The following is an 18,634-nucleotide window of genomic DNA, read 5'->3' as shown; positions in this document are numbered from 1 at the left end:
CTTTTACCATTTGATTTGGGACGATCGGTTACTCTTTTCAATTGTTGCAGTTAAAACTGTCGCCGATTTGGGTGGAATTTCAATTGCTACATTTGAGCCTACTCGTGCCGTTCCAACTGCAACAGTTAAATTCAAATGCATGAAACCAAACGACAATTTGAATTTATATGTAGTTACAATTGTAGTACAGTTATAACTATATACAATCAACAATTAAATAGTTCTTTAAAACATACAGATATTGTGCCCACGGATTTTAACTATGACTCTGTCTGCTTCGTCCTCCGCCACCTAAGAAGGATGCAGACATTGCGCCCACAGGTTTTAATTATGGCTTTGTCTGCTCCGTCGTCCTCCATGTCAGCAGGATGTTGGTCTACTGGCCAATAAAAAGGACTAAAGGACTAGGGTGCTTTGCTGTGATATTTTTTGCCCTTCATTTGCATTTTAAGCCACAACTCTCGGTCGGGTACGACCGAATCCAGTTTGTACTAAAATTTGATTTTTTTTTTCTATTTTTTTTTAGGAGTTGTTAGGATTTGGAAAGCCTTCCAGCTATATGTCGAAAAAGAGAACAAAAAAGTTGATTGATCAAATATCGTTATTAGCGCAAAAGTGGTGGACAAGATACATAATATGGTTATTAGTTTGATTCATCAATTTTAGATTATAAAATTCGAATTAGATTCATTCATTTTTATTTTCACTATGAAATGAAAAGACTCCACCCTAGTAATAATAACTGAGCTTAAATATTTTGGATAGATGGTTTTGATCCAACGAGTTATTATTGCCTATTACATTCTATTTCGCAACCCAAAACCGTAAAATTCTAAAGAAACAGATTGGTAGCATTAAGTAGATGGAAATTCAATTCATCCAGATAAATTTGATGGGATTTCTCATATAACAAAATGATTCTTATCCAATTTGCATAATTGGGGGATGGATAATGGTGAGAATTTATTTGCGATTAGTTATACTTTATTAATAACTCTAAAGTATTCCTCATGTTAGCTATAATATCTTGGATAAATTACACGTTTGGTCCTCAAACTATGAGTTCGGTGACACTTAATCCTCAAATTTTAATTTATTGTAATTTCCAGCTTGAACTTTTAGAATTGCTATAATCAAATCCCACAATCCAATTTAGTCGACTAAATATTGACAAATTATCCAAGTAGAAGTGATGCTGTATTTTAATTATTGTTGCATCATCAATTACATTACTTTTATATTGTTTCTATATCAATAATTTGTTAATATTTAGGCAACAAAATTGAGTTGTGAGATTGCAACAATTTAAAAAGTTTGGGCAAGCAATTACTAGAATAAATTAATTTTTGAGTACCAAAATGTCACACACTTTATAGTTTGAGAACCAAATGCGCAATTTACCTAAACTATATAAAGTGAAAATTGAATGGAAAAAGTAATCGCATTAAAAAAATTTCTCATCTTTTAACAAACAATAAATTAGAATACAATTCTATTGAACTTTGATCTAATCTAAGTAAAAAGAAAACATTTATTTCTAATTGAATTCAACTGAATTCTTCTCATGTGAAATCTATTGAGTTCTCTTTTGATTTGCTGCTAGCATGATCTTTATGTTCTTTAAATTTTAATAAATGTGTCAAACTAGCCTATTTTATCACGTGATGTTAAGCTAAGTGACATAAAGATGATGTGGGAAAGCTACATTTCTTTTTTCTCAAATTCCATTCAAAAGTTTCCATATGTTTCCACATCCTCTTTTATAGATATTGAAAAATATAATTGACAAATTCCTATGTTAGGTGAGCTTCTTTTTGACAAGAATAAAGGAACTTAGCGCCAGAGGTTTCATTTTACCTTGTAACGACGGTATTTACTTTAAGGGCTGTTTGGTTGTACGTAAGAGTAACTGCACTGCAGTTGTAACTGTACATAAGAAGTCTCAACTGTAACAGTCGGAACTACGCCCAAATTGAAACTGCAGCACTTGAAAAAAGTACACGTAAGCTTACCTTTCTAATAACCTTTTAAAAAGTTTCACTTTTCACTCCTACATAGGGGATAACATCACAACTCTATATATAAAATGGTAAAAATTCGTTAGTATACTTCTCAGCCGCATACAACCAAACAAAGTATTTATAACTGTAATACTTTCTACTGCATCCAACTAAACAAGATCAATATAACTATAATTGCTGCATTTCTAACTAATGTATCTCCAACTACACTGTATTTATAATTACATACGGTCTAAAGTGCGTTTTGTTCTGATAAGCTTTAAGTCACACCTTTGGTGAATACATGGATTGAAAAAAAAAAATTATTTGCTTATTTAACATTCAAGTTATTTCTTATTTGTAAAATTAACACCAAATTACTGGATGAACTTCATTTGGTATATTTATAGAAGTTTTAGGGGTATTAAGTTCTTTTTCTTTAAAAAAATTAGGGAACAAATTGACATTTTTGTAGAAGTTTGGGGCCATCAATGCAATTTACCCAAACTCTATTGTTCATACATTTATTATTTGTTATAAAATAATAGAACACGGAAAGTGCTTTGGGTAACTTAAAATATTGTCTTTAGGGTTTGTTAATATGTTTGTAAATGCATGCGATACTATGTAAATTACGAAATGCATGTATTAACTAATCTTACTCTTCGAATCTTCACCAATTGTACCTAGTATAGTTGACTAAGTGATTGATGATTGATTCTCAAGATCCCAAGTTTGAAGCCAAGTTACTTAACATTTCTAGCTGACTTTATTTCTAATAATTGTATGAAGCAGGTAACTTACTATCTTTCTCTCTCACTTACTATCTTTCTCTTTCTATATATAAACTAATTGAAACTTTTTATGTTATTAAAGCCAAAACATTGGCAACATAGAAGCCAACATTCTAAAAAACCATACAGACTCATAGTTTTTTTTTTTGTTTTTTTTTTATTTTTATCGCAACACATAATTAGGTTCTAAAGACAGTCTTAAGTAGTACACATTGGATATTGACTTACTTTATTTGCGAGAAATGCTTTGAATTTTTCATACCTGTTCTTTATTATATTGTCGATGTGTTGACACCATAATAAAAAGGACTGTGATTGAATTATATACGTACTTTGAGATATCACATTGATTTGCCAACATATCAACATTACACAAGGCAACATTATGGGGCACTTATAGCGGCACTATTGTTCACACTGCTAAAGCATAGTGCTTAGTGCAGTACTGCTACAGATAGCCAAAAATGTTATCATTATAGGTTATTATATATTAACATATATGATATGAAGAGATTTTTTTAATTGGTTCAGAATCGTTACTTGTTCTAAGGTGCCATATACGATTCTCAGCATACATAGAATTGTTTGTGAGCGAATCCAAACCATTTCTTGATGCAAGTAGTTCAATCTCTACTGCTAATGATGGATGGAAGAGCAAACATAGACAAACAAACGCATTGACAAAGATCAAATAATTTTGCATCTTAGAAAACGAAACCCAAATTTTCTGATAGTTGGTATGTGTTTTTAGATAACCAGAAGTTTAGGCTAGTCCTAAACTCACTATTGTGCGAAGGAAATTGGGTTAATATCTAATATGCTCTTCGAAACTTCAAAATTTTTTTATTTATTTCTGGATGACCAAAGTACCCCTGCTGATTTCAGAATTTTTTTTTTTTCAAATATCCGATTTCCTTATAGGGTTTACCAATGGAATTGGATTTTAGAAAAGTATTTTGAGTATTGAGTAGTAAATTTGAAACTTTTTTGTAGTAGTAAGAAACATGTAAGAAAAAGTCTTACGAATTCATCAACTGCATTTCAGGAGATCTTCTAATTTTTTTTTAATTAATAGTTTTGTTAGGAACTGAATTTCCTGATCCTTGACCTGGTCAAAGATCTCTCTTGGGAAGAATATAGGGATGCGGAATGACTGTGACTAGTGACCCTCGAAGTTTGCGCCCTTCAATTGGATCAAGCGATTTGGCTGATGAGGGATCGGATCAGCCGAGTTCGAGAATTTTTACTACAGATTTGGTTCCGGTGGATGAGCCGACTGTACGAGATACATAGTATTTTGGGTCGGCTGAGGAGCCGAATGCCTTTATATATTGGAATTAATAGGTGAAACTAGTACAAAGGACGAGTATGCTTGAAGGCATACAAACTCGGTTGATCTGACCTGAACTACTTCTAGGAAAAACAGTAAGTACGGGAAAGTAAAAGGTTACAAGTAGACTACTCCTAAAAAATGCGAGAAAAATGCAGAGGAAATAAATGTGGTCTTCTATTTTCGGGAAAAAGACCTCTCTCTTGGGCTTTATTTGGCTATTTATAGCCCACCTCTGTTGATCAGTTATTGCTCCATCCATGATCGGCCACTACCCTATCTTTAAGGGTCACTTCAAGCCGATCAAAACTGCATATAACCGCTTGCGGTTACACCTAGCAGTTACTTAATTATTTTGCCAATGCTCCCGGTGCACACCAAAATCTCTTTTAATCCTTGACCCTAACAATTTGGGTTTAATGGTGCACCGACATGCCACGTGGCCACCCATTATTGGTCTAACAAGTTCATTCATTGCTTTCTTCAAAGCATTATAATTATTTTTACAGTCTAATACTATACATTTTTCAAAATTCGGATATAGAAAGTATATAAGTTTTGTAAAATATGAGAAATCATTCACCGCTTAGACCTATTTTAGAAATAAAAATGTCAGATCCCCATTCTTTAAAAAAGATATAATATCCAATATACCCTTGATTGACCAAAATATCCTCTTTAATTATTAAAAATTCTTTTAAATATGGCTAAACACTTTTTGGTTCTGGGATAAAGCGGGGATAATGAAAGTTATCCCTACTATTCTGCCCAGTGGGGTTTTTTTGGCAGAGATATTTTATCCAGATCAAACCTTGATATCCTCGATTATCCTAGAATAGCTTGGGATTAACTTTTCCATCCTTTCGGCGAAATAGTGCTATTCCAAAATTTAATTTCAAGCTTTATTAAGACTATATATTGAATTAAAACTAAATTATATGGATATAATATGTTATATATTATAATAAATTATTTTTATTAAATTTAAATTTAATTATAATTTTAATATATATATATATATTAGTTTTATTAAATAATATAATGAATTATTTTTATAAATTATTTTACACTAAATTACTTTTATTAAATTATATTTTATATCAAATTCAACCATCACTTTTTTTTCACTATCCTCTACTCTTCCATAAAATTAACTAAACACAATCTTAGCTATTTTTAGTAACAGCAACATTACAAACCAAACACAATTTTATTTTTATTTATGACTATTTTGGAATAGTAAGTTATCCTAGGAATAAAAAAATTTATCCCAATGCTCGTTATCTCCGGACCAAATGGGGCCTTAGTAGAGTTTACTAAGGGGAATTGGAGTTTAGAAGAGTATATTGGTAGTTTCAGAATAAATTTAAAACTTTTGAATAATAGCTAGAGATAAATAAGCGAAAGCCCCTTCTTAAAATTTTTTAAAAAATTATAAGCCTAGTCATCCAAAAATCTCAGTCTTTTGAGGTATACCAAAGATTGCTATTTTGGTAATGGTTGTGGGGTGCATGAAGCATTTCGATCTTCTGGAGTACATGAAGCACCGGAGTTTAAAAGGATGTTTTCATAATTTCAGAATAAATTTAAAAATTTTGAATAGTAGTCGAGAATAAATAAGCCTAGTCATTCAAAAATCTCGATCTTCTTGATGCATGAAGCATTGCTATTTCCTCCGACACCCCCAACAAAAAAAAAAAAAGAAAAAAACTTCAAATACCACCCTTGTGGTTTCACACTTTCTCACTTTAGTAGCCTGTGGTTTAAAGTGTATCAATTTAGGGTATGTTTGGTTCGAAGTCGGAATCGAAATCAGAAATGGAATAGAAATAAGCTGGAATCGGAATCGGAATGACTCATTACCTCATTCTGTTTGGTTCGCCACCTGAATCGGAATCGAAATGAATCATTCCCATTGTTGATGTTTGGTTCAGATAGTTATCAGAAACGGAATTAAATTAATATACGAATTTTACCCTTTTAATATATTTTAATTACTTGTAACTAGTTTGAATAATCTATTTAAAATATAAAAGAAAAAAAAAAGCATGCTTAGAAGTTTTTTTTTTAGAAGGACAAAAGAAAAGGCATGACCTCATAATTACTAGTGTTCATATGACCTTTTGTTCTTCTTAATTTTTTTCTTTTTTTTTTTATTTTTTTTTTGAGAAAGTCCAAAGTTCATGTAACTTTTGAGAATAAAGAAAAAAAATAAGAGAGAGATTCGAGAGAAAAGTTGGCGGGGAGGGGAGGAGGAATTACTTACGGGATGAAGCTTGGGAGGGGAGAGTTGAGCGGCCGCGGAGAGGCGAGCGGTTTTTTTTTTTTTTTCTTTTTTTTAAGTCTAATGGATGAAGGTTATTTTAATAATAAAATAATTAAGTCCGGATTCAATTTTTAATCTGGGGTACGAGGCCCGTTTCTACTCGGATTAGCCGATTCCTATTCCGGAATGGAAACGGAATCGGAATGAGATTACGGCATACCAAACATCTAGAATCGGAATGGATCATTCCGATTCCGATTTCGGGGTTATTATCGATTCCACTAATTTTTATTATCGATTCCACTAATTTTTTTAGTTAAATTAGTGACAAAGTTAAAACTAAATGGTACTAAAGTGAATATTCGATAAACCTAGGTGGGGTATCTAAAGTTTTTTGTATATAATTTAACGAAATATTAACAGAAAAAGTTGAGGAAAAGATACAAATAAAACCACAGGACACTAACTTGATACACTTTAAATCACATGGCACTAAAATGAGAAAGAGAAAGTGAGAAACCACAGAGGTGATATTTAGGGCTTGGCTCGAAGTCGGAATCGGAATCAGAATCAGAATCGGAATCGAAATAAGTTGGAATCAGAATCGGAATACCTAATTCTGTTTGTTTGATTCATAACCTGAATCGGGCTGGGAATAAATCATTCCCATTGTCGGTGTTTGGTTCAGGATCTCAAGTAGATATAAAAAACGTAATCAAATTAATATACTAACTTTATCTTTATAATATATTAATTTAAATTCAAATTCATAAATTAGATTCGAAATACTTAATTAAATTTTAATTTTTAATTCAAGTTCAAATTAAAATTTAAAATTATATATATTTAATTTCTAAATTTAAACTCATATTTTAATTAAAAAATTAAAAAAGTTGAAAAAATAAATTTAATTCGAATAAATATCTATTCCGCCCGGATTCAACTTCCAATCCAGCCTCCTAGGCTGGATTGGAAAAAGAGGTGATTGGGGATTCCCATTCCACTCGGGAATCGGAATCGAAATTGGACTCATGCGTACCAAACACCCACAAACGGATTCGCCCATTCCGATTTCGATTCCAGGGTGCAAAATAGCGAGCCAAACATGCCCTTAAACTTATATTTTAATTAACAAAGTTGAAAAAATAAATTTAAGTCAAATAAATATCTATTCCGTCCGGATTCAACTTCCAATCCGACTTGCTAGGCCGGATTGAAAAAAGAGATGATTGGAGGATTCCCATCCCACTGGGGAATCGGAATCGGAGTTGGACTCCCATGTACCAAACACCGACAAATGAATTCACCCATTCCGATTTCGATTCCAGGGTACCAAAAAAAAAGCGAATCAAACACGCCCTTAAACTCATATTTTAACTAAAAAAGTTGAAAAAATAAATTTAAGTCAAATAAATATTCATTCCGTCCGGATTCAACTTCCAATCCGGCCTGTTAGGCCGGATTGGAAAAAGAGGTGATTGGGAGATTCCCATCCCACTAGGGAATCGGAATCGGAATTGGACTCCTGCGTACCAAACACCCATAAATAAATTCGCCCATTCCGATTCCGATTCCAGAATACCAAAAAAAACGAAACAAACACGCCCTAAAAATTTATTAAAAAAAAAAAAGAAAAGGAAAAGAAAGGTCTTATTCAACATTGGGGAAAGGGACACAAGAGGGTTGGGGAAGTGGGAGGGACCAATGAGCCAACTAGGCTGTGGATTATGTTTGGCAAAATCCCCCCTCGGAATGAGAAATGGAGAATCGCCCACGTTTCCCACCAACTCATTCCCCCTCTCTCCACCACTCATCACCATCTCACATGCCGACTATTTATATACATACAATACACTACCATTTGGACCTTTTTTTTTTTTTTTTTTTTTTTTTTTTTTTTTTTTTAAGCTAAATTACAGATAACCTCCTCAATATATTACACGTTACATTTTACGTCCTATTAGGTAACTAGGTATAATTGCCTATTTACCCTTTAAACTTTTGAAATATTTTACACACCCCTTACTTTTTTTTTTGTTTTTCAAATAAATCCCCTCATACATGCCCACTATTTATAATTTAGGGGCCTATTTCCAAATATTCCGTAGTTTAAGCCGTCATAGTACAATTTTGCCATATATGGGTTAATTGGATATATGTCCCCGTAAACATAGTGAATTGCAAATATATTCCTGTAAAGTTCAACTTTTATAAATTATTTCTGCATAAATTCTAATATTTTTAGATATGTCCCTCTGGTTTGTAATCGTTAGAGAACCGTTAGAAAGCTGTTTATATTTCCAATTTTGCCACACAAATATGTCCCTTCAAAAAGTTATAACAGTATAATATAAGAGATATAAAAATGTCAAAAATTAATCCGGGTGAAGCATTTAACCTATAGTTAACTAAACTTTTCTAAACGGCAGAGATGTATTTGAAAACATTATAACTTTTGCAGAAATAATTTATGAAAGTTAAATTTTACAGAAATATATTTATAATTCACTATGTTTGCAGTGAACTGTATGCAATTGACCCCTATATAAATAAATACACATACATATACAATAATATCTCCCTCCTCACTCTCCCCGAGTCCACAACCTCAATAATATCCAAAGTCGGCGCCGGTGACCGTATTCCGATATCTCCGTTGCCGACTCCTACCTTCGGGTCCCGTCACCTCCCCATGAATGTATAGTAACTCTCACCGCCCAATATTTAGTATATATATATAATTAGATCGATTCGTTATGGAAACGAGCGGTTAGGGTTAGGTTACCTTATCCTGCGCCGGGACCCCCCTTATCGTGCGCACCACCGCCATGGCCGGAACTGCGGCGGCGGCGGCGGCAGCGGCGGCGGAGGAGGAAGAGGAGGTGGCGGGGTGGAGTCGGGACGACAACAAGGCGTTCGAGAACGCGGTGGCGGCGGTGGCGCCGCCGGAGGTGGCGGGGGCGGAGCGGGGCGGAGGAGGAGGAGGGGGAAGCGAGGAGGGCGGCGGAGGGGACGGGAAATGGTGGGACATGATCGCGGCTAGGGTTCCGGGGAAAACGGCGGCGGAGGTGCGGCGGCACTACGAGATTTTGGTGGAGGACGTGAGGGCGATCGAGGCCGGGAGGGTCCCGATCCCGCGCTACTCCGGCGAGGAGGCGGCGCCGCCGCATCCTCCGGCGGCGGGGAAGGAGGGGCACGGGCACGGGCACGGGCACGGGCAGGGGCAAGGGGTTGGGGAGAAGAAGGGATTAGGGTTTGAGGTGGGGAAGGGTTGCTCCAAATCGGAGCAGGAGAGGAAGAAGGGGATCCCGTGGACCGAAGAAGAACACAGGTTCGTCCCAATTATCTAATCTCTTTGTAACTTTTTGAAGGGAAAAATTTGGAGATTTTTTGGATGAAATTGTGATTAAATATGGAAGTAAATTGAAGATTTTGAGCTTAAAATGAGGAAATTGGGATCAAATTGTAATACGGATGATATGTTTGAAAAATGGATGTAAAATTTAGTAAAAATCTGTAATTTATTCAATCGAGATGAAATGGTATGTTTACATAGTGAGGTAATAAATTCACGGTAAAAACGTACCGAACTTACGGAAACTATAGACCATTTTGAGTTAGCTATCGAACTTTTCAAAATTTTGATTTTACTATTCAAACTTTTAATTTGTTTGATTTGAGCCAGATAAAGACACTTAGACTTCAAAATTTGAATGTATCATTTATCTTTACAGGTTTCGACTGTATATTTTATAAAATTCTCGCAACTATAAATCAAATTAAGTAATTAGCTAAATTTTTGAAGTCAAATCACCATTGACTGGCTCAAAATCAAACAAATTGAAGAGGTGGGTGGCTGACTCAAAATGGTCCATAGTTCTGGTAAATTGTGTACATTTTTACCTAAATTCATTTGTTATGCATAGAATTTGGAATGCTTAATACCATATGATTAAATAACTGTATGATTCAAGCATGATGGTATTTGTGCAACAAGCTAGCATATTGAAATTGTGAAGAGAAATTTAAAAGAGAGATTTAAATTCTAATTTTCCTCTTTGAGGTGTAGGTCTCAGTTAAAATTATTGTTTCTATTTTTCTTTCATAATTGTTTCTGCGAGAATTTTACATAAAAACTCTTTTAGTTGTTGCAAATGGTTTAGAATACTTCTTCTTCCACTTAGATAGGCTTTCTTTAATTTCCGTTACCCGAATTTGGCTTGGTGAATTCGCGTGGTGAATCTCGGTAAGCCGATATTGCTTGAGAAAAGTCTAAATTTGAATCTACACCGCAAGTGAAATTGAAGCTACTGATGTTCTTGAGATGTGGACTTATGATGTTCCCGATATTGTGCAGGTTGTTCTTGCTTGGCCTCGACAAATTTGGCAAGGGAGACTGGAGGAGCATATCGAGAAACTTCGTCATCTCAAGAACTCCGACCCAAGTAGCGAGCCACGCCCAGAAGTACTTCATCCGCCTCAACTCGATAAACAGAGACCGCCGGAGATCGAGCATCCACGACATCACGAGCGTGAACTCCGGCGAGGTCTCTTCTTCACCACAAGGCCCGATCACCGGCCAGGGCAATGGCACCCACCCTGCGACCATACGTCCGCCTATGGCTCACCAACCTCTCCCTTCTCAGCCTCCGATCCCGGCAGTCGGAATGTACGGGCCGCCGTTAGGGCATCCTGTGCCCGGCCATATGATATCTGCAATTGGAACTCCGGTTATGCTCCCTCCTCCTGGACATGTGCCCTATGTCGTGCCGGTTGCCCACCCGGTGCTCTCCCCAAAAATCCACCAATGACAGTAATAGCCTTCTCTCCAGTTGCCCTTGATTTTTTTTTTTTAGCTTCCTCAAAACTATCTTGGGTGAATTGCACTAATGGTCCCTAAACTAATTGCTAAGGTCTTATTTGGTATTGTTGCCGTCATTCTTTTTGTTCTTGCATTTGTTAATTCTGCGCGATAGAATGCGCGTGCGGATGGTGGACTGCGTGCAGTCTGTACATCTATACTGTGTCTGTTTGGCAACAAAAGGCAAATACTTGGAAGTAACCTTTTTTTCAAGTTCTTTGCTTGTTTGAGGAAGACACTACTCTTAGCGTCCAATCAGGTCACATTGCGAGCTAGCCAATGATGACCATAGAAGAAAAGTCCATCCGCAGGCGTATCGAATCACATAGAATTTTAAAAAAAAAAAAAAAATAACGGCATCAATACCAAATAGGTCCTAAGTTTCAGTTTTAGTACTTGACCTTCGAATGTAAGCATTTTGCCTCTGAACTTTTATATTTAATCGTAGTCTTTCCGTGTATGATACACTCGAAAGCCACATCCAAATCAAAAAATTCGACCTCGTACACAATTTTCTTGCTTCAAACATTCCCTTTCAAATTTTGGTAGATACTCTCAGTATCATGACAAGTTGCAGTGAAGTTGCTTGTAAGTGTTTCATAAATAGCGGCGTAGTTGGCCTTTCGGTTAATTCCACTAAAGGTGATTGATTAGAACGGTTACAATGAGAAATTCAATCTGCTCAAGATGTTGAGCGCGTAAATTTGAAGGTCGGGTACTCGTAATGTTCCAGGATCATTTGTGCAATTCAGCAGTTGTAAAGGTTCAGTTTGAGGGCTATTGATTGTTTTTGTATCTGTCGGCTCAATAAGCAAGGGAAGGTGAATGTTTATTGTTATTGTAAATAGCAAAGCCTCCACGATTTCGAGTTCTCGAGTGTAAGGATGTAATATTTTTTTTTTTTTTTTGCTATTTGGTCTTGCTGTTGTGGATACTCGCCTTTTTGGTTGCTTGTGCATTTGTAAACTTTTCTGGAGTAAATAATACCTTAATGTCGGCTGTTTGCTTCTTTTTTTATCAACTTTTTCTGTTCGTTGCGATGTTGCTTCAAACTATCAACTGACAATGAAAAACCATGTCCATCTCTTCCTTTCTCTATAAGATCTGATTCGAGCCCGTCACTGTGGTTCTCTATGTTCTGTAGTTGTTAAATATGAGGTTTTTATGATCTGCAGATCAGCTAATTCCTGCTTTTACATGTTCTCTTTTCTGATCTTACGATTTTCGACTATGATAAATTCATCTTTGGGTTGTTGTACTTCGACTCTCTTGAGATCTGTTACTAGCTACTGTGTTTGCAGGTATCCAGTGTCTTGGTGCAAAATTGATCCTGTAATTTTTCTAATTAGTTTTCGCATGTTATAAACTGCTAATTAAACTAGTTTTTCTGTCAATTCATGTAGAGTTGTTATTACTAGTGAGTCTGATCGTTATATTTGATATCAGAGCCGATTCTGGTTTACTGGCCGAAACTGTGAGGTAGGCCTCACATCGTCTCGTGATTTTGGACTGTGTGTGTACTCACCGAAAGTGTGAGGTAAGCCTCACATCGTCTGGTGATCTTGGACTGTGTGTGTGATTGGACTGACGAAGATGTTAGAATCTAAAGGGCTGTTTGGTTGCATGTAGTTGCCTGTACGGCAGTTGTAACTGTATGCAAATGCAAATTCGGTGTTTGGTTTGATGTATTTAAATCCAATTGCTGCAGTAGGAACTGCAGGAGGAGGTCCAACTGCAGCAGTTGGAACTACGCCCAAATCGGCCGCAGTTTCAACTGCAGCAGTTAGAGAGTGCAACTTTAAACAAAAGGTAACTTTACCTCTTTAAATATTTTTTAAACAAAAAATAAAATTTTTTTACATTGGAGGTAATCTTACCATCATATAGATATATAATGATAAAATTTTAAAAATTATTTCTCGACTGCATGCAATCAAACAAATTATTTATAGTTACAGCGCTTTCCACTACATCCAACCAAACATGATGCATGTAGTTGTAACTGCTCCATTTTCAACTGCATGCATCTTCAATTACACTGCATTTGTAATTACATTTAACCAAATGGCTCCTAAAAGGATTAAACAGATTTTGCTTATTTACTCTTGGCTACTATTCAAAATTTTCAAATTTAACCTAAATTATCTAAGTACCCTTCTAAATCCCAATTTCCATTACTAAATCTCAGATGTTTGGATTTTTGAAGAAACTTTTGAAAATTAATAAAGGTATTTTGATTAATAAGATATATGTTAGATATTTTGAAAGTTTTGAAGGGCAATATTAGATATGAATTGTGCTCATCTATAAACATATATTATTTTCCAATAATTTTGCTGACATGGCGCAACATCTATAAACATATATTATTTCCTAATTATATATAAACATATATTATTTTCCAATAATTTTGCTGATGTGGCGCAACATCCTTGCTTTAAGAGTTTTTTTTTTCTCATTTAGATGGCTTGCTTACCCTCTCTCTCTATGTAACTCCCGTGACTCCGTCTTCTCTTTCCCTCCCTGTGTCACTTCATTTTCCTCTTCTCTATAACTCCTCATTCTTCTCCACAACCATCTATATAACTCATGTGTCATCCCCTTTCCTTTCTTCTTCCTGTGTCCCTTCGTCTTCCCCCTTTTCTGTAACTCCCCATCTTCCCTAACCACTACGAGTCTTTGCAAAAGAGACACCACACATCAGTTTTAATCCAAACCCTTACAATTTTCAATTGAACGATCGATATAAACCGATCATTTCCTCATCAATATATTCAATGGTCGAGACCATACGAGATTTGTTGGTACTTTTTCCACACGTTTTTTATAAACCCTATCTTCTTTATCTCTCACACTCCTTTTAGGATTTTTGCCTCTTCTGTACCCTCCAAAGCTATACTCAAAGTGGTGTTATGGAATGATCCTCTTCGGGATCGACAGAGCTCTCTAGCTGAAGAGGGACTTCATTTGCTTCGTGAAGTGGCCGAAGGTGGTGCGGATCCAGTGACAAAGTAGAATTCTCAAGCAGAGGTTGAAAGTGCTCCCCACTTTGAACCAGTTCATCAAGACTCTTGATAAAAACCTTGCTAAATTACTAATATTCTTTTTTTTTTTTTGTTTTAGAGATTTTGTTAATATAATTGTCTCATCTCTATTGAATTATTAGTAATATTTATCCGTCACTAATCTCTCTCTCTACGTATGCTCAAGAAATTTTGGCAAATCTTGCCCACGGTTCAAAATCGCCTCGAATTGGTAAGGTTTCGCATTATTTTCTATTGATTTTGTCTTTGATCGATCTAATTTTCGACTCTATAGATCGGATCCTTGAGGTGGGGAACAAGGTGTCAAATGTCGTTTGGGAGGTTCTTTACAAGTATTTTCGCCAAAGGTTCAACATCATCGACAAGGAGGATCTCAAAATTTTGGTACCCTTATTGCTCCTCTACACAAGGGAGAACCCATAAATTTTGGACATATTTTGTGATTTATTTGTATGTACGATTGTTTACGTTATTCATGTTTCCTGTATACTGTTTAATTCTAAAGATTTTATATCTTGCAGACGTGTATTTATCTTTTTTTTATAGTTTAATCACTTTCTTCACTTTGAGTTTAATTGTATAGATTGTTGAGTGAATACATATAAAAAATTATTTTTAGTAGTTTTTTACCAATTCTTGCGAACTATTTAAACTAACGTTCTTCATTTCATATTTAGAGTATTATTTTCTATATATTTGATGAACTGTATATTTTAGGCTTACTTCTCTGAAATATTATCGATGATCAACAATGACTAAAAAAAATAATTATTTTGATAATATCTACCCGTCACATCGTGCGGGTAACTACACTAGTGTACTTTTAAACTAAAAATATCTGTGCTTGTGATTTTAACCGTCGAATTGACTCAAAATTTTTATAGTACTATTAATTGTGTATCCTATTAAGATTTTTTTTTTTACTAGTACTGTACGAATCTTGAGACGATTCAACGATTAAAAAATTATAAGCATAGATGTTTTTGTGCTTTTAAAAGAATTTTTTTATAAATAATCCTATCAATTTTTATAATTGTAAAAATAAATTTTTTTAAAAAATAATTATAAAAATAGACCTCTAAATGCGGTGAATGATTCACCGCATTCATAACTCTTCTCACCGACCATCCCTAGAGCAAGTGGCGAAAGGCTTGATGGTTGGTACTGAGGTCCCAAGTTCGAATCATAGTTGATTCACATTTCNAGATAAATAATTTAGTAATAACTGGCCAATTTGCATAAAGAAGTCACTGGTCTTGCGTTTCTGCAAAAATATATCATTTTTTTGGTCTTGCATTTCTGCAAAAATATATCATTTTTTTAAGTTTTGCAAATTAGAATTGAATTTTAGTAAACTAACCAAAATATATTTATTCCTCTTTTTCTTGCCTTTCTCTGTAATTCGTTTTTCTCTTGCCTCTTCGCTGTTCCTTTTTCTCTTTCTCCTCCCACTTCCCTTCCCTCCTCCACCACCTCCATGTTAATGCCGTGCTTCTCTCTCCTATTTTGCCCACACCTCCGCCGACGCCGGAGTTAATGCAGTATAGATTGTTGAGGTGAGACTTTGGTGGAGGGCGTAGCCATGAGCGGTGGCAACGACAGTGATAGTGACGGTGATGAGGGTGTTGCGGTATTTGAGGACGACGGTGAGAGAGAGAGAGCACGTCTGGATAGGGGCGGCAGTTGTGGCAAAGGGCAAGGGAGGGGTGCAGTAGCAGAAAAGAATGCGTATAGTGAAAGAAAAGAAAAAAAAAAAAGAAAAAGATTGGATTGTACTAACTAAATATATCTAACGACACAGAATAATTCGTATAATTCTCTTAAAAATCTAAGCTATTATTTATTTTAATAAATGTATAGTAGCGCAAGTTACATGAATTATACTAACTAAATCTACAAAATGCGTTTAAATTTTAAGGTCAAAGTGTCGTTGACAACTGAAATCAAATAAATCGAAAAGTTGGGTAGTAAAGTTAAAATTTTCACAGATTGAATTGTCGAATCAAAATGATCCATAGTATAAATAAGTTCTGTAATTTTATACCAAAAAAGAAGGATTTTGCTTATTTACTCTTGGCTACTATTCAAAATTTTCAAATTTAACCTAAAATTATCTAAGTACCCTTCTAAATCCCAATTTCCATTACTAAATCTCAGATGTTTGGATTTTTGAAGAAACTTTTGAAAATTAATAAAGGTATTTTGATTAATAGATATATGTTAGATATTTTGAAAGTTTTGAAGGGCAATATTAGATATGAATTGTGCTCATCTTTAAACATATATTATTTCTCAATAATTTTGCTGACATGGCGCAACATCTATAAACATATATTATTTCCCAATAATCTATAAATCTATAAACATATATTATTTCCCAATAATTTTGCTGACGTGGCGCAACATCCTTGTTTTAAGAGTTTTTTTTTTCTCATTTAGATGGCTCGCTTACCCTCTCTCTCTATGTAACTCCCGTGACTCCGTCTTCTCTTTCCCTCCCTGTGTCACTTCATTTTCCTCCTCTGTATAACTCCTCATTCTTCTCCACAACCATCTATATAACTCATGTGTCATCCCTTTTCCTTTCTTCTTCCTGCGTCCCTCCGTCTTCCCCCTTTTCTGTAACTCCCCATTCTTCCCTAACCACTACGAGTCTTTGCAAAAGAGACACCACACATCAATTTAATCCAAACCCTTACAATCTTCAATCGAACGATCGACATAAACCGATCATTTCCTCATCAATATATTCAATGGTCGAGACCATACGAGATTTGTTGGTACTTTTTCCACACGTTTTTTATAAACCCTCTCTTCTTTATCTCTCACACTCCTTTTAGGATTTCTGCCTCTTCTGTACCCTCCAAAGCTATACTCAAAGTGGTGTCATGGAATGATCCTCTTCGGGATCGGCAGAGCTCTCTAGCTGAAGAGGGACTTCATTTGCTTCGTGAAGTGCTGAAGGTGGTGCGCATCTAGTGACAGAGTAGAATTCTCAAGCAGAGGTTGAAGGTGCTCCCCACTTTGAACCAGTTCATCAAGACTCTTGATAAAAACTTTGCTAAATTACTAATATTCTTTTTTTTTTGTGTTTTAGAGATTTTGTTAATATAATTGTCTCATCTCTATTGAGTTAATATAATTGTCTCATCTCTATTGAATTATTAGTAATATTTATCCGTCACTAATCTCTCTCTCTACGTATGCTCAAGAAGTTTTGGCAAATCTTGCCCACGGTTCAAAATCGCCTCGAATTGGTAGGGTTTTGCATTATTTTCTATTGATTTTGTCTTTGATCGATCTAATTTTCGACTCTATAGATCAGATCCTTGAGGTGGGGAACAAGGTGTCCAATGTCGTTTGGGAGGTTCTTCACAAGTATTTTCGCCAGAGGTTCAACATCATCGACAAGGAGGATCTTAGAATTTTGGTACCCTTATTGCTCCTCTATACAAGGGAGAACCCATAAATTTTGGACATATTCTGTGATTTATTTGTATGTACGATTGTTTACGTTATTTATGTTTCCTGTATACTGTTTAATTCTAAAGATTTTATATCTTGTAGACGTGTATTTATCTTTTTTTTATAGTTTAATCACTTTCTTCACTTTGAGTTTAATTGTATAGATTGTTGAGTGAATACATATAAAAAATTATTTTTAGTAGTTTTTTACCAATTCTTGCGAACTATTTAAACTAATGTTCTTCATTTCATATTTAGAGTATTATTTTCTATGTATTTGATGAACTGTATATTTTAGACTTATTTCTCCAAAATATTATCGACGATCAACAATGACTAAAAAAAATAATTATTTTGATAATATCTACTCGTCGCATCGTGCGGGTAACTACACTAGTGTACTTTTAAACTAAAAATATCTGTGCTTGTGATTTTAATCGTCGAATTGACTCAAAATTTTTATAGTACTATTAATTGTGTATCCTATTAAGATTTTTTTTTTTTACTAGTACTGTACGAATCCTGAGACGATTCAACGGTTAAAAAATTATAAGCATGGATGTTTTTGTGCTTTTAAAAGAATTTTTTTTATAAATAATCCTATTGATTTTTATAATTGTAAAAATAATTTTTTTTAAAAAATAATTATAAAATAGACCTCTAAATGCGATGAATGATTCACCGCATTCATAACTCTTCTCTAGAAGTAGAAAAAGAATAAAAGCGGTGAACCATTCACCGCTTTTACCATCGTAGAAATATAGAAAAAAGTGAGAAAGAGAAAGAAAGCGGTGAATGATTCACCGCTTTTATAGGACCATATTTACAAATTAAAATTTAACGGGTCTATTTTTAAAATAAAATTTTAGGGGAG

The 18,634-nt window shown here is 34.8% G+C and overlaps 1 protein-coding gene across 2 annotated transcripts; it reads left to right on the top strand.

Annotated features, from left to right (window-relative positions):
• Positions 8,961–12,272, top strand: LOC109716977 (transcription factor SRM1-like). Of its 2 annotated transcripts, XR_002218091.1 has the most exons (3): positions 8,961–9,721; positions 10,748–11,314; positions 11,345–12,272. XR_002218091.1 is itself a non-coding variant. In XM_020242610.1 (2 exons), exons 1-2 carry the CDS (start codon positions 9,219–9,221, stop codon positions 11,199–11,201), a joined length of 957 nt encoding a protein of 318 aa, XP_020098199.1. In that variant the 5' UTR covers positions 8,961–9,218; the 3' UTR covers positions 11,202–12,272. The 2 variants fall into 2 exon arrangements, 1 of the variants encoding a protein (XP_020098199.1); XM_020242610.1 differs by having other exon boundaries at positions 10,748–12,272.

The sequence above is a fragment of the Ananas comosus genome, linkage group 11 (assembly GCF_001540865.1).
Source record: "Ananas comosus cultivar F153 linkage group 11, ASM154086v1, whole genome shotgun sequence".
Taxonomy (NCBI): domain Eukaryota; kingdom Viridiplantae; phylum Streptophyta; class Magnoliopsida; order Poales; family Bromeliaceae; genus Ananas; species Ananas comosus.
Note: the sequence above shows the minus strand (reverse complement) of the source record. Positions and strands in the feature narration are given on the sequence as shown.

What these genes read in the sequence shown, in the direction of transcription:
- LOC109716977 (XM_020242610.1), top strand. Translation starts at nt 9,219, where the DNA reads ATGGCCGGAACTGCGGCGGCGGCGGCGGCAGCGGCGGCGGAGGAGGAA. An exon ending in TGGACCGAAGAAGAACACAG is followed by an intron (nt 9,722 to 10,747) that starts GTTCGTCCCAAT and finishes GATATTGTGCAG; the next exon opens with GTTGTTCTTGCTTGGCCTCG.